We start from the raw sequence: 17,403 nt of genomic DNA, 5'->3' as shown, positions 1-17,403 counted from the left end.
TTCTGGAACTACAGGATGCTCCAGGCCCAACTTACCCTAGAATCAGCCATTTCTCCAAGGAGCCAGTGGTTCCTTTTACTGGAGAATGGTATTAGGAACCAAGATCTGGGTGCTAGGTGTGCTGTTTCTCCTGGGGCGTTAATGCTTCAAGACTGTCTCAACTGACAGAGCAAGGAAATATATGTGTGTATGGTAACTGGTATATATACACATATCTATAAATATTTTTCTGTGTAACTGTATCTGTATTAAGTTAAACATGAATTCATATTGATGTTTCCAACTGTAATTTATTACCACATGGGTTATTCTTGCTTCTTTGCCTTGCTTATCTGTAAACGTCCACTCTGTGTGTAAGAAACTTGGCACTTACCATTCACCATCTACCTACTTAACTTTTTGTTCCTATATGCATGTATAACAGTATCAGAATTGTTGACTTAAACCCATGGAAAACAATTTTATCTACTGGAGTACAGTGCTTATGTACAATTTCTTTATTGTACTTAATTTACAATATTGTGTTAGTTTCAGGTGTACAGCAAAAGTGATTTGGTTATATATATATATATATGTATACATACATATACTTTTTTCTTGATTCTTTTTCATTATAGGTTATTATAAGATACTGAATATAGTCCCTGTGCTACACAATAAATCCTTGTTGTTTATCTATTTTATATATGACAATGTGTATCTGTTAATCCCGTACTCCTAATTTATCCCTCTCCCTCCTTCCTCTTTGGTAACCATAAGTTTGTTTTGTGTCTGTGAGTCTGTTTGTGTTTTGTTTTATTTTTCAGATTTCACATATAAGTGATATCATATAATATTTGTCTTTGTCTGACTTACTTCACTTAGTATGACAATGTTATGTACAATTTCTTTAGCTTTTAGTTTTACAGACTCCATTTCTAACCTTACTTAGGTCAGCATTTTTCCTCACCCCCGTAAGTGAGGTTGTTTGTATGTATCATGTCATATATCATATCATATATCATATCACATCATATATCATAGAATGTGGTATATGTGATACTGTGTGACTTCCAAGGTTAGGACATAAAGGGCTTCTGCTTGGCTCCCTCCCTTTCTCCTTATTTCCCTCTTAGGATACACTCTACCTTATAACCCAGACATCATGCTGTGAGGAAGCCCAAACTAGCCTACTTGCAGACATACATAGACAGCAATATTTCTTCGGCCTGCTGCCAGCCTCAGATGTTAGACATGTGAGTAAGCAAGCTTTCAAATCGTTCCAGGCCCCAGACTTCATGGAGTAGAGACAAGTCATCCCTGCTTGTGCCCTGCCAAATTCCGGCCCCACAGAATAAGTGAACATAATATATGGTTGTTTTATGCAGCCAAGGCATGGAGTTACTTATTATGCAGACAGAGTAACTAGAACAACTCCCTAATTCCCAACTGACATACTGTTGTCATATATTTTATTCCTGTTATCCTGTATTTTAATTCTGCTATGTATTTTGATATCTTTTATCTCTATAAGACTTTATTTTTGTTTTAATCAGTGTTTATATTTACACATACATCACTGTGCTCTTTATTCCTTTTAAAAAATGATTTTAAAAAATTACGGTAAAATAATATAACAAAATTTACCATTTTAAACATTTTTAAGTGTACAGTTCTTTGGCATTAAGGACAGTCAGGTTGTCCAACTGTCACCACCATCCATCCACAGAACTTATTCATCTTGCAAAACTGAACCCATTAAACAATCTCCCTCTACCCCCCAGCCTCTGGTAACCACACTTCTACATTCTGTTTCTGAATTTGACTACTCTAAATACCTCATATGAGTGGAATTGTTCAGCTTTTGTCCTTTTACAACTGGCTTATTTCACTTAGCATAATGTCCTCAAGTGTCAGCCAGGTTGTAGTGTGTGTCAGGATTTCCTTTATAAAGCTGAATAATATTTCACTGTATGTATACCATATTTTGTTTTGTCCATTTATCCATTGATGGACATTTAGGTGGTTTCCACCTTTTGTCTTTTGTGAATAATGTTGCTGTGAGCACAGATGTACAAGTACCTCTTGCAGCCCCTGCTTTCAATCTTTTTGGATATATAGGCAAAAAAGGAATTATTAGATCTATGGTAATTGCATTTTTAATTTCTTGAGGAGCAACCAAGCTATCTTCCATAGTGGCTGCATCATTTTACATTCCCACCAGCTGTGTGCAAGGGTTCCAGTTTTTCTGTATACTCACCAACACTTGTTAACTTGTTATTTTCTCCTTCCCTCCCTCCCTCCCTCCTTTCCCATCCTAATGGGTGTGAAGTAGTATCTCATTGTGGATTTGTTCATCATTATCGTCATTAGGGAATTTTAAATTAAAACAACAGTTAGATACCACTACACAGCTATAATGGCTAAGATCCAAAAGCTGGGTCTCTTTTGTAACTCCTGTTTCTTTGAGAGTTTCTGTCTTTTCATTTGTTTCAAGAGAATTTATAATTGAACATTAAGACATTTTTATGGTGGTTGGTTTAAATAAATTCTTGTTAAATAATTCCAGCGTCTGATTCATATTGTCCATTTGCATCCATTGATCGTATTTTCTTCTTCAGATAGTGTTTTTTCTTTTTTTAAAATTTTTATTATGATGAATCATTTTGATTGTATCCTCAACATTTTGGTTATTATGTTAAGGGTCTCCTCATTGTATTTCAGTCTTGTTATAGTTGCCCTGTTTTGGTTTAACGCGAAGGCTCTTGCCTATTTTTGTGGAGTTTATTTCCAATGACATTTAAGTGTTTATAGAGTTCTAGCAGTGGTATTTTGGTTTGTTTCATTTTCTGATGCTACAGGGGATTCACCACATTATCCGTTGTTGCTTAAGGCTTGAGGTTCCTAGCAAATATACCTTCTTCCAGCTTTCAGAGTTCTGTTATTATTGTTTGTTTAAGTTGTACTTAAAGGGAGAAGCAGGAGAAAGTGAGTCTATGTAATTTTGTTACAGAACCAAAAGCCATTTTGGCTTATTTTAAATTTTTAATCTTTTCTTTTTGAGAGTATGAATCAGTATGAGTACTACCCAGCCATTCTACTTTTTCTTTGATATTTGAAGGTTAAGGGTTAAGAGAATATATATTTCTCTTTATATAGCTATAAAGATATATGTGTATAATATATATTCTCTTTGTATAGATATAAAGATGTATGTGTATATAAATATTCTCCCTATATATACATATATTTTATATAACTATATATATCTGTTCTATATGTATATGTGTATGTATATGTATAAAAGTGTGATCATCTAGCTGCCCTAGTTTACCCAACTCTTAACCTAAAGATTGAATCTCATAATTTCTCTACGATTACCTGTTACTTATTTTAGCTATGTAAAGATTTATTTAAATCTTTAAAAGAATTTTTATTTTATTGTGGTAAGAACATTTTATTTTATTTATTTTTTAAAATTTTATTTATTTTTGGCTGCATTGGGTCTTTGTTGCTGCGCACGGCCTTTCTCTAGTTGCGGCAGGCTGGGTCTACTCTTCATTGCAGTGTGCTCATTGCGGTGGCTTCTCTTGTTGCAGAGCATGGGCTCTAGGCATGTGGGCTTCAGTAGTTGCAGCACGTTGGTTCAGTAGTTGTGGTGCATGGGCCCTAGAGCGCACGGGCTTCAATAGTTGCGGCATGCGGGCTCAGGAGTTGTGGCACACGGCCTCAATAGTTGTGGCTCGTGGGCTCTAGAGTGCAGGCTCAGTAGTTGTGGCACATGGGTTTAGTTGCTCTGCGGCATGTGGGATCTTCCTAGACCAGGGCTCGAACCTGTGTCCCCTGCATTGGCAGGTGGACTCTTAATCACTGCACCACCTGGGAAGTCCCAGTAAGAACATTTTTACATGAGATCTTCCCTCTCAACAGATTTTTAAGTGTACAATATTGTTATGTATAGGCACAATGTTGTACTCTAGATCTCTAAAACTTATTTATCTTGAATAACTGAAACTTTACACCTGTTAATTAACAACTGCGAATTTCTCCCTTCTCCCAGTCACTGGCAACCATTATTCAAATCTCTCCTTCTCTGAGTTTGACTATATTCAAATCTTGAATAAATTTACTATATCAATAATATTAACTGTGAATTTTCTCTGTTTGAGGATTTTTTTCATTTTAGAACTGTGGAGCATGGACCAAATACACCTTTCAGTTTATTAATTTCATAAATTAGAACTCTTAAAGTACTTGTGTATTTTAATCCTAGATCTTTGATTATAAACTTAATGACCTGTGAGTCTTCTGGAAACTTTCTAATGAAATTGTTGCCATATTTTAAAAAGCACATTTCATTCTAGTATTATTATTTAAAGAGTTTTTAATATCTTCATGTAATTTTCTTCTAGTTCAGGCCCATGAGGTTCATCAGGAAATTTTGGCAACTGATGTTCATTCTAACAATACATCTGACTTGAGAAAAATGTCAAGTAAAAAACTAAAAGATCATCACAATGAAGCTGATGAGGAATTTTACTTATCTATTGGCTTACCTTCTGATCATCTGGATGCAAAAGCATCTTCATTGCAAAAGACTATTCCATCTGTTGCCCAAAAGAGAGAGACCTATACTTCTGAAAATTCAGTAAATATGCTGCCTTCAAGTACAGAGATTTCTCATAAAACCAAAAAAAGGTGAATTTTTGTTTATTTAAAAGATATTAATCTTACTATAACTATTTTATCTTATGTTAAAAAGTGAGTAATTTAGTCTTTTAGGTATTTTATAGTAAGTATTGAGGAATATTAACATGTTTTGAGAAAAACATAATATACATTCAGTATATATTCAGTTTATATTTAATATGGAAGGCCTTAAAGTGTTCTTCAGAGACGTTTGGGGGTAAACTTTTCTATGGTCTTTGGAAAAGCATGTTTTTTTCTTTTTTCTTTAAGATTTTTATTTTAAAATACTGTAGACATACAGAAGATAACAATAGGCACTCACATATTCAGATTTGACATATGTGAATATTTTGTTATATTCAGATCTTTTTCTTTTTAAAAAATGTTTTTTATTGAAGTATAGTTGAATTACAATGTTGCGTTTATTACTGCTGCACAGCATAGTGACTCAGTTATACATATATATATGTTCTTTTTCATATTCTTTTCCTTTATGGTTTATCACAGGATGTTTTTTTTTCCTTATAATAAGTTTTCTATAACTTCCTAAGAGAAACAATTTGTATTTTCTCTATGTTATTTTTAATTATAAGGGTAGGTATATATCAGGTCATCTCAGGGTAGCAAAGAGTAAGTTTTGTTGGGGATGAGTTGTGGTAAACCCACATCCATTTCTTGGGGCTTTCCCTTTGGCCTTTAAGAAGCAAAATAGATTGTTCAAGGTCCTTTGGTATTGGGAACCTCTGCCATGAGTGTAATATCTTTCTAGGGTCTTGTGTGATTCTTGGAGCTGAGGAGTTAAGTACATTCTAAGATTTTGCTATTCACAGTGTGATCTGCAGCTCAGAATCGAGAGCAGTGGCATTATCTGGAAGCCTGTTAGAAATATAGAATCTCAAACCCTATGCTAGACCTACTGAATCAGAATCTACATTTTAATAAGATTCTCCAGATGATTCAAATTCATATTAAATGTTTGAGAACTAGTGTTCTAAGCTACACATTTCTTTGTTATATGATTTAGCCATTCTTTTTCTCTCTTATTTTTTTCTATCAACAAATACAAAATTTAATTTTTCTGAGCAATTTGCCTTGTGTATGTTGTGTAAGAGAAACACATCAGCATTTATAATTTTTAAACAAAGGCCCACTGGAAAATTTTGTAAGCAGTTGTATTGTTACTGTAAGGGAGTTCAGGAATACTTATAACTCAACAAATGGTGGGAACATTCATCATGTCTTCCTTTTAACCTTTTAGGTTAAACTTTGAAGATAAAGATGATTTGAAGAAAGTAGAAGTAACGAATAAAGTATCAGAAATAGAGGATAAAGTTTCAGAAGGACCACAAGAGAGGAAACAGTTAGGAACATCTCAAAAAAGAATACAAGATTCAGAATGTGAAGATCAACCACAAGCTAGAAAGAGTTTTTCAACATTGTTTTTAGAAACTGTAAAAAGAAAAGGTGAATCCAGGTGAGTTATTAAGAAATGGTCCACATTTTTCTTTCACATTCTTTGAATAGTATCTAAGGATTCTTAGTGATATTTAACTAGAAGTTAATCTTAATTGACACAATTTTTAATTGAAATTATGTCTAACCCATAAGAAGAGAGTAGTTTCTTACCAGTAAATTAATTCCAAAGCCATCATTTAAGGGATATTAAATTAGATGTGAAAGAAAAGTTTATTCAGCTTTCATTGCTTCTGTTCATCAGCACTTTCTAGTACGTATGAGATCAAAGAATAAAGACAGTATTTAGAAATAAAATTATGTCAGGGTGCCTGTATTTCACTGTTAAGTGTTTTAAATATTTTTTCTATTTCTTTTGATTGTGTTAGTAAAAGGATAGTCCTAAAATAAGTTTTAATCTGTTTTTGCCTACTTAAAAACCTTCAGTGGTTCTACAGTATCCATACAGTGATTCTTAACTGGCTGCACATTAGAGTTAACTAGAATTAATAGCAGCTAGGGTTGAGAAGCACTGGTCTATAGAATAACTTGAGATTTGTCAGCTAGTATTTAAGGCCTTCACTGTCACTAGTGAACTGTTTCTACCAACTTGTCATACATATTTGCAGTTGTCCTGGCTTTGGCGTACCTTTTCCCCTTGTCGTATGCCAATTTATATTTTATTCTAAGGTCCATGGTTGTAGGCTTCTGATTTTTTCCAAGTCCCACTCCAGTGTTTTTTAAAATAGTTCCTTGCCTTGTATTATAGTTTAGCTATTTTATATATCTTTCTTAGTAGGTTAAGACATGAGCCCTTCTTTCCAGGAGTTTAGTTTCTTTTGTATTTTCTGTGAGATCTATCAGAATGCTAGTGAATATATTAGGAAGGTTTTATAAAAAACATACTGAGTGAATGAAATTCCTCTTTGGTTCAGTCTGTGTTCCATAGTTGACTCCTCCCTCCCCCCACCCCTCCAGTCTTCCTCCCTCTCCCCTCGCCTCTCTGTGTGTGTGTGTGTGTGTGTGTGTGTGTGTGTGTGTGTGTATGCAGTATATATATATACATATATATATATGTGGCATCTTTTATCCCTTGTATGGATGTTGTCCCCATAATCTGATAGAAATATGTTATACTTAGGGGCTAATTATATCTATGTCCAAAAAAGTAATTAAGTATTTTTTAATGTGCTGTGGGTTTTTTTTGAAAAACTAGCGAGTAAAGTGTATGTTTAATTGCTGTAGCCAGATGTAACTACTCACTATTACTTGTGCTTTCCTGCTCCGTTTCTGTGCTTATGCTCTTCCTTATGATTGTCTTTCTTGTATTTCCTCATGACCAAATCACATCCATTCTTCAAGATCCAACTCAAATGCCACAGAGTCTTTCTTGATTTTTTCCACCTAGCCCAGAGATTTACATTTCACAGTGCTGGAGGCTGGGAAGTCCAAGATCAAGGCTCAGGTAGATTCACTGTCTGGTGAGGCTTGCTTCCTGGTTCATGGATGTCTATCTTATTGCTATAACCTCAAATGGTAGAAGGTAGTGAGGGGGCTTTCTGGGGTCTCTTTTATAAAGATACTAATTCATTCATGAGCCATTCCACCCTAATGACCTAATCACTTCCTAAAGTCCCCACCCTCAAATACCATCACGTTGGGGATTAGGTTTCAATTTGTGAATTTTTGAAGGATATAAACATTTGATCTATAGTAAGTGTCAAAGTTGTTTCCTAAGGATATCTTTGGTTTGAATAACCTTGAAGTTATGGAAGTCTCTTTAATAGAGGAGTGGATTTAGAGAGTTCTTGTTGGCTGGTTTCGGAAGGCTTTATTTTTAAATACTTAGCATTACTTCTTTAATATATAGAATTAATAGATATTACAGATAACATACAATAAAGCAAATTAAACATTTATATCAGATTGGCTTTTTCTTTAAGTGCTGAAAAATAATATTTCTGTTTAAACATGGTCTTCTATTTATATATTATGTGGTCTATTTATATTGACTTTGCTTTTTTATTAGATTTTCTAGAGTTTTCTAATTATATAAACTTGTAAGTCTATCTATTAGAAGACAGTATATTTCTTAGCATATATGTGTATAAATTTTTTACATTATAAGGTTTTATCAGGGGTTTGAGATTAGAGACGTAGAGAAGGCATTTTCATTTTATAATCTTTTTTTATATCTTAAAAATGAGAAAAAAAAATAGACATGATAATCCAGTTCTTCCATTCTTGCTTTTCTTCTACTGTGTATAAAAATAGTTAAGCATCCTTACTCAGGTGAAAAAGGCAGAAACAGGAGTGTATATGCTGGCTTTGGAATTTGGATGTTTACCCTAGGTGTTTATTTTTGCATATTCACTCCAATATGTGGTTTGCTCAAAGCTGTTGTCATAAAAAGGAGGGAAATGCAAAATGACTCCATCAGATTACCATCTTTTGAATAATTCCATCCTTTTTTAGAAAATTTTTCCAACTAATTGGAAGAGATGCTGTGTAAGCCCAGTGTGCTTACCTTTCTAGATACACTTCATTTATTTCTATACTCTGCTTACAGTATTAAAACACGTATGAAAATGTGTGAATTATCCAACTTGGCGTGAATTTTTACATCATATAATTTAGTCTGTAATTTTGTAGTGTTTTATTAGACTATTAGACTAGAAGGTATCTCAGAAATAATCTTGTTAAGGGATGTTAAGGGATTCAGGCCCCAAGAAACATCTATATAAACAAAATATAACATTATATATAATAATGGCATGCATTTTTGTACTGTAAGTCAATGTATCTGGGCTATATTTATACATCTCTGGGTTTTATCTGTTTAATGTATGTAATGAATAGGGGAATGTCAAATTAGTTGATGCAGTAGAGATTCCTTCCAGCTCTAAATTTCTATGATCCCATTAGTGTAATAAATGAGTATGCTCAGATATTATAGAAATGTAAAAGGAGGGAAGGTTTTTTAAAAAAAATATTTATTTACTTATATTTGGCTGCGTTGGGTCTTAGTTGCGGCACACGGGATCTTCCGTTGTAGTGCACAGGCTCCTCATTGTGGTGCATGGGCTTCTCTCTAGTTGTGGCGTGTGGGCTCAGTAGTTGCAGCACATGGGCTCAGTAGTTGTGGCCTGCAGGCTTAATTGCCCCATGGCATGTGAGATGTTAGTTTCCTGACCAGGGATCGAACCCACATCCCCTGCGTTAAAAGGCGGATCCTTAACCACTGGACCACCAGGGAAGTCCCAGGAAGGATTTTAATGGGGAAGGAAAAATTGAGGGGACATGTGAACTGCTCTTTAAAGCAAAGGTAAAAGCTTTACTTTTTGAGCTATTATTTATTGTAACATTCTGTTTTAGTTCTGTTGTTAGGCATATAGCAACTGCTCCACCTCATTTATCTCCTGCAAATAATATGAAGTTATTAGAAGATGAATTTATAATTGATGAATCAGATAAAAGTTTTGCCAGTCAACCATGGATTACTATACCAAAGAAGACTGGGCCTCTGAAACAATGCACAGTATCTCCTGCTGAGAGCACTGTACTCCTTCAAAGGAAGAAGTCAAGAGAAAAACATGACAGTGTATCATCTACAAGTTTGAAAAGTGGCAAACATCCTGGTAAAGCTCACCCAGTAGAGAAATCTCAGTCCTCTGAACAAAAAATACTGGGTGGGAGTTGTGCTTTGACAGATGAAATGGAAAATAATTGTAAATCTTCAAAATATGAAATGTATTCTGAGAATGCAAAAAAATCATCTGGAAACAAAAGGACTATAAAACAAAAACGGGGAACAAAATTTAAGGCCAGTGTAGTTGAAGAACAAGTTGACATGGAACAATCTAAAGGTAAAAATATAAATATATCACATATTGCCCAAGACAGGTTCCAAAGAAATTCAGACCGAAATATGGACGAGGGTGAAGAGATAAGTGTTCACACTTCCAAAAAACAGTTGCTACCTCTGGGTAAGTATTTATATTTATATGTATAAATACTTATAACGTGAGTATTTATATGTAATGTAAAGTGGTAGAATATTATTCTACCACTTTGTGTTTTTGTGATACTCCTATTTAGCTTTGGGAAGTAGGCAAAGTAAACGTAAATCTATACAGAGCCTCAAAAGCCTACAAACTCTTTTCTAGAATCTCTTTATTTTACATATAATTCAACTCCAGGTCAACTCCAGGTCACTTGACTTTTGTGTAGCTTCTAAAATGGCAGCATATATAAAGGGAAAAGTAAAAGGTAAAGAAAGGCTTAGTAAACCAGGTAGTTACCAGAACACAAATAAGACAGCATCATATATTCTTGAGGCTTATTAAAATATAAATTGGGAAAAAATTAAGCTAGTGGGGCTAGTTCTTGTAGATAAAAGTTAATACTCTTCTATTCCATTATTTACTCATTATTTATTTATTATCCAAACTGGGACATTTGAGAATGGGAGAGGATGTCAGGACAGTAAGCATAAACTGGGATTGTCCTGTCAAACCTGAAATATGGCCACTCTCCTTATGTCATCACTGTATAGTGATCGAGATTTGTAATGGTGACACTATCATGAAGAAAAGATCAATTTGTGCTTTTTGTATCACTTTTTTAAATTGAAGTATAGTTGTGTTTCAGATGTACAGCAAAGTGAATCAGTTATACATGCACACACACACACACACACACATATATATTCTTTTTCATGTTCTTTTCCCTTATAAGTTATTACAAAATATTGAGTATAGTTCCCTGTGCTATATAATAGGTACTTGTTGGTTATCTATTTCATATATAGTAGTGTGTATATGTTAATTCCAAACTCCTAATTTATCCACCCTTCCCCCCACCTTTCCCCTTTGGTAACCATAAGTTTGTTTTGTATGTCTGTGAGTCTATTTCTGTTTTGAAAATAAGTTCATTTGTATCTTTTTTTTTTTTTTTGGTAGATCCACATATAAGGGACATTATATGATATTTGTCTTTGTCTGGCTTACTTCGCTGAGTATGATATTCTCTAGGTCCATCCATGTTGCTGCAAATGGCATTGTTTCATTCTTTTTTTATGGCTGAGTAATATTCCACAGTGTATATGTGTGTGTGTATATATACACACACACACACCACACACACACATTATACATCACACCTTCTTTATCCATTCATCTGTGGATGGACATTTAGGTTGCTTCCATGTCTTGGCTATAGTAAATAGTGCTGCAGTGAACATTGGGGTGCATGTATCTTTTCCAATTACAGTTTTCTCTGGATATATGCCCAAGAGTGGGATTGCAGATCATATGGTAACGCTATCTTTAGTTTTTTTTTAGCATCTTTATCGGAGTATTATTGCTCTCTTTAGTTTTTTAAGGAACTTCCATACTGTACTCCACAGTGGCTGCACCAATTTACATTCCCATCAACAGGGTAGGAGGGTTCCTTTTCCTCCACACCCTCTCCAGCATTTGCTATTTGTAGACTTTTTGATGATGGCCATTCAGACTGGTGTGAGGTGATACCTCATTGTAGTTTTGATTTGCATTTCTCTAATAATTAACAGTGTTGAACATCTTTTCATGTGCCTCTTGGCCATCTGTATATCTTCCTTGGAGAAACGTCTGTTTAGATCTTCTGCCCATTTTTTGATTGAAGTTGTTTGTTTTTTTGATACTGAGCTTCATGAAGTGTTTGTATATTTTGGAGATTAATCTCTTGTTGGTTGCTTCGTTTCCAACCAAATATTTCCAATGGGGAAATATTTTTTCCCATTCTTTGGGTTGTCTTTTTGTTTTGTTTATGGTTTCCTTTACTGTGCAAAAGCTTTTAAGTTTAATTAGGTCCTATTTGTTTATTTTTGTTTTTATTTTCATTACTCTAGGAGGTGGATCCAAAAAGATATTGCTGTGATTTATGTCAAAGAGTGTCCTGCCTATGTTTTCCTCTAGGAGTTTCATAGTATCCAGTCTTACATTTAGGTCTGTAATCCATTTGAGTTTATTTTTGTGTATAGTGTTAAAAGAATGAAATTAGAACATTCTCTATCTGTGGCTGACAAGTTTTCCCAGCACCACTTATTGAAGAGATTGTCTTTTCTCTATTGTATATCCTTGCCTCCTTTGTAAAATTAATTGACCATAGGTGCTGGGTTTATTTCTGGGATTTTTGTCTTGTTCCATTGGTCTGTATGTCTGTTTTTGTTCCAGTACCATACTGTTTTGATAACTATAGCTTTGTAGTATAGTCTGAAGTCAAGGAGCCTGATTCCTCCAGCTCTGTTTTTCTTTCTCAAGGTTGCTTTGGCTATTCAGGGTCTTCTGTGTTTCCATACAAATTGTAAAATTTTTTATTCTGGTTCTGTGAAAAATGCCATTGGTAATTTGATAGGGATTGCATTGACTCTGTAGATTGCCTTGGGTAGGATAGTCATTTTGACAATACTTATTCTTCCAATCCAAGAACATGGTATATCTTTCCATCTGTTTGTGTCATCTTCGATTTCTTTCGTCAGCATCTTATAGTTTTTGGAGTACAGGTCTTCTGCCTCCTTAGGTGGTTTATTCCTAGGTATTTTATTCTTTTTGATGCAATGGTAAATGGGATAGTTTCCTTAATTTCTCTTTCTGATCTTTTGTTGTTAATGTATAGAAATGCAACAGATTTGTGTTTTAATTTTGTATTCTGCAACTTTACTGAATTCATTGATTGGCTCTAGTAGTTTTCTGGTAGCATCTTTAGGATTTTCTATATATAGTATCATGTCATCTGCAGACAGTGACAGTTTTCTTTCTTTCTTTCCAATTTGGATTCCTTTTATTTCTTTTTGTTTCCTGATTGCTGTGGCTAAGACTTCCAAAGCTGTGTTGAATAAAAGTGGTGAGAATTGGCATTCTTGTCTCGTTCCTGATTTTAGAGGAAGTGCTTTCAGCTTTTCACTGTTGAGTATGGTGTTGGCTGTGGGTTTGTCATATATGGCCTTTGTTATGTTGAGGAATGTTCCCTTTATGCCCACTTTCTGGAGAGTTTTTATCATAAATGTGTGTTGAAATATATCATTTTTTAAATAATAGAGAGAAAAGGTATTTTTTACAGAAAGAATTTTCTCCAGAATAGTTAATGGAATAGAAAACACTTACCAAATGTAATTGCACTTCATGTGTGCATAATATAATTTAATCCTTCTCAACAATCCTATATGGTAGGAGATAACACTCAAAAGAAGTTAAATATTGGTCCAGGATCTGTCCCAACATAGAGCCCATATTTTCTCAGCTGTATCAAGAAGTTTTGAAATAAGTGAAAACGTTTTTGATGTTCAAATGGAAAAACTGTTATTTAATGGGGAAATTTTCTTGACCAAAAATGTTTTTGCGCCTGCAGGTTCTAAATATACTATACTCTGTTGTGTATATAGAGGGAAGAGAGAGTATATTAAAGCACAATATTTAAGCTAGTTTTTAATTTAAAAAATTCCACTTTAATATATTTACCACTCAGTTATTTTAGCTTTCTTTTTGTATAGTCTATAACATAGACTTTATATCACCTGAAATAATAGTTGTCAGACTTCAATTTTGCCTGTATGTGCCTTTGCATATTTGAAAAATTCTGCTTAGAATAGAAGGAAAAGTGACCTATTTTGTGGCCCTCTTATAAATGTCAGACATGCACCACATCTTTTTTATTGGAATTATTCTTTATTTTTTTGCTTATTTCAGTTTCTTGTTAGCAGTTGTTCATTTTAAGGAAATACAACATGGAGAATCTGACTAAACTGAAGGTGATAGTTAACATTACAAGAAAGCAGTTTTCTTACTAGTTCTTTAAGTAGAATATGAATTCACAAAATTTGAAGGTACAAAATTTTGATTTATCTATAATTTCTTAGGAAAAAACATTACATCAAGAAAGTGTACTTGCAAGATACTCTCTGAAACTATTGTTGAAGACTTATTGAGTACTTGCTATATATTGTACACTAATTTTCATGTATATTAAATTTTTCTTATCTAGGTTCATTAGTGAATATAGCATTCTGTATTAATTTCCTTTTGCTCTCATAACAACTTACTACATACTTAGTGACTTAAAACAGCACACATTTATTATCTTACCGTTCTGTGAGTCAGGAGTCTGAAATGGAATTTACTGGGGCAAAATCCAGGTGTTGACAAGGTTTTTTGTTCCTTTTTGGTGGTTCTAGGAGAGGATCTGTTTCCTTGCTTTTTCTACCTTCTTGAAATCACCTATGTTCCTTAAATTATGGCTCCCCTTTCACATCCTCAAAACCCGCAATGCCAGCCTTTTTATTGTTTCAAATTTCTCTTGCCTCTCTTCCATCATCCCATCTCTCTCCCTCTTACCACAGCTTTTAGGGGTACATGTCATTAGATTGGGCCAACCTGGATAATCCAGCATAATCTCACTATTTTAAGGTTTATAACCTTAATCATATCTCTAAAGTCTCTTGCCACGTAAGATAATATTTTCACAGATTTTGTGATTAGGGTGGGTGCATCTTTAGGAGGCTGTTATTCTGCCAACCACATCAGTTTTCAAAGACTAAAAATATTGAGATAATTTAATTCCAAAGATATTTTACTCTGAGGATAATTTTCCTTTAGTTCACAAGCACTTGACATACTCTGGTAATGCCTAAACTGATGACCTGGATTGAGCAAATTAACTTTTCTACTTTTGTTGTCTCACAGGCTTCTCAAGCTGAACATGCTGGAAACTAAATTCCTCCAAACTTCTTCCTCCTCTCGTTTTCAGTATCTTCATAAATGGAGCCATAATAAATCTATTAGCTCAAGAAAGAAATCTGATTCATCTTTAGCTCCTGTTTTCTTTACCTAGCAAACCATATAAGTCAGTAAGTCTTTTGATTTCTTCCTAAGTAGCTTTCAAATCTGTTATTTCTCTCCATTCCTCCTGCTACTCCCCTTAGCGAAACTAGAGTAATTTATTTCTTAGAGTATTGTAGCAGTTTATGCATATACCCTCTCACTTTTCTCTTCCTCTCCAGATTCATCTCCTGGGTTGCTTTATAATGAAATTTTTCCAGTTCCATGAACAGACCACTTTCACAAGTGGGCCTTTAAATATGCCCTTCCTTTTTTTTAAAAAAAATTAATTAATTAATTTATTTTTGGCTGCACTGGGTCTTTGTTGCTGCGCACGCGCTTTCTCTAGTTGCGGCGAACGGGGGCTACTCTTTGTTGCGGTGCATGGACTTCTCACTGCCGTGGCTTCTTGTTGCGGAGCACAGGCTCTAGGTGCATGGGCTTCAGTAGTTGTGGCTCGCGGGGTCTAGAGCACAGGCTCAGTAGTGCTGGCGCACGGGTTTAGTTGCTCCGTGGCATGTGGGATCTTCCCAGACCAGGGCTCGAACCCATGTCCCCTGCATTGGCAGGCGGATTCTTAACCACTGCGCCACCAGGGAAGCCCTCTTCCTTTTAGTTAGAAAATTTTTCCTAAATATACTCTGGGTTCCTTACCAAACTTTGTACTCGATTTAAATATCACTTTACTTGATAATTATCCCTCAACCTGGTATGTTCCTATATTTGCTCTAATAGCACTCTTCATTTTCAGACATATAATTACTTGCTGAATTTGTCTTGTACTCTAGAGTCTGGACTGAGAGCTCCATGAGAACAGGGACTATATCTGTCCTATTCCTAAAATAGCCCCCGTATCTTAGCCTTAGCATTTCTGTGGGTCACTGGAATATATTATCAACAGTGACAGAAGTATTACTCTATTTTGAATGAATATTTTTGCTGTGTTTATTTAAAAATGCCCACCTTCAGAATCCTATTCCTGTACATATAAATATACAAAATTTTCTACAGTAGTCACCTCTTTTCTGGTTGTTTCCCTGCTTATGACATATGTCTCCTCAGTTCTAAGTCACCTCTCTTCACATTACCAGCTGTTTCATATATCAGCTTTATTTCCTGTATGTGTTGCTTTTTTATTAGTTTCCTAAATTTGTTGTCATTCAGTTTTTAACCTTTCCTGATCTGGAACTGGATTCTGAAATGATGTTCTTAATTGGTTTGTTTTTTACTTTGTAAGATTTTTTTTTCCTATATCACTGTCTGAATAAATCTTTGATGATAACATTTTCCCCCTCACATTCTTTTGCTTTAAATCATTATTCACATTAGTGTTTGAGTCAATTCATGAACATGGACAATAATCTCTGTCATCATAAGCACCTCTCACTTGTTAGAGCAGTTCCTGAGGATATTTTTGAGAAGCGTAAGGGAGGAACAAGAAGGGAAGAAATAGAAGAAAAGAAGTTGGAGAAGAGAGATGAGATTGGAGAGGGGCTGGAAAATGATGCTCATCAGTGAGGATTCTTGCTGTTGTACAAATAATTCCTTAAACTACTAATCACTGTCAACCATGTTGAAAGTTCTCATTCTTGCTTTAGTGTTTTGTAAATTGACCCTTTATTATTTTCTATATCTACTCCCTAAAAGATCTTATTTACTGACAAGGTTTACTTTGTGGTAACTCTTCTAATGTCTTCCATTATCATCACTTCGAAAGTATTGGTTGATACTATTAAGCATAATATTGGTAAAATAGATTATTTTCTTTTTTTAATTAAAATTTTTGTGCCTGGTTCAGTATAATTAAGGTGAATATACCTTATAAGCATGAATCAGTTCTCTTTTATCAGTATTTTATCCCAAATTTAAAGTACTGCCAAATTCTGTAACTTATTCTTAAAGTAGAATCAGAGAGTGATACTGCTCTCCTTAGAGATTCAAATTCATGACAGAATTTGGCTCATTTTATCCTTTATCCCTCTACTCCCCAGTCAAATTTAACTGGGAGAATGACTAAAGCACCTAGAACAGTGCTTTTCATATTTGCATGTGCATTTGAATTCACTGAGGGTCTTGTTAAAATACTGATTAATAAACTGATTTAGTAGGTCTGGGGTGGGACCCAAGATTCTGTATTTGTAAACAGTCTATTCCAGGTGATGCTGGTATAGCTGGTTTGTGAACCACATTTTTTTTTTGTGAACTACATTTTGAGTATCAAAATTTAGATAGTATCTAAAATAGCTCATGCTGGGTAGCAGTTTTGCCAGTATCACTGCCTAGTGAAATATAGGCTTCAACCTGAATTCATTATTTTAATGCGTATTTATTGAGAGCCTGTGTACCAGACATAATGTTATATGTTATAGGTAATAAAGATGACTAAGATGTAGTTTTCATTCTAGCCTAATTAAGCACCAGCTAACTT

At 34.4% G+C, this 17,403-nt stretch overlaps 1 protein-coding gene across 6 annotated transcripts in view; it reads left to right on the top strand.

Moving 5' to 3' along the window:
* Positions 1-17,403, top strand: part of CENPC (centromere protein C) — a 91,290-nt gene that overhangs the window by 27,165 nt on the left and 46,722 nt on the right. For 5 of the 6 annotated variants that reach the window (XR_010943053.1, XR_010943054.1, XM_067736172.1 and 2 more), the window contains exons 6-8: positions 4,392-4,677; positions 5,927-6,142; positions 9,496-10,106. Coding sequence is in view for 4 of the 6 variants with exons in the window: in XM_067736172.1 (XP_067592273.1) it covers positions 4,392-4,677; positions 5,927-6,142; positions 9,496-10,106 (1,113 nt within the window). In the remaining 2 variants the exon portion in view is untranslated. The remainder of the gene's footprint in view (positions 1-4,391; positions 4,678-5,926; positions 6,143-9,495; positions 10,107-17,403) is intronic. The other variant, XM_067736174.1, reaches the window with a different exon arrangement.

This window comes from Pseudorca crassidens, chromosome 4 (assembly GCF_039906515.1).
Source record: "Pseudorca crassidens isolate mPseCra1 chromosome 4, mPseCra1.hap1, whole genome shotgun sequence".
Taxonomy (NCBI): domain Eukaryota; kingdom Metazoa; phylum Chordata; class Mammalia; order Artiodactyla; family Delphinidae; genus Pseudorca; species Pseudorca crassidens.
Note: the sequence above shows the minus strand (reverse complement) of the source record. Positions and strands in the feature narration are given on the sequence as shown.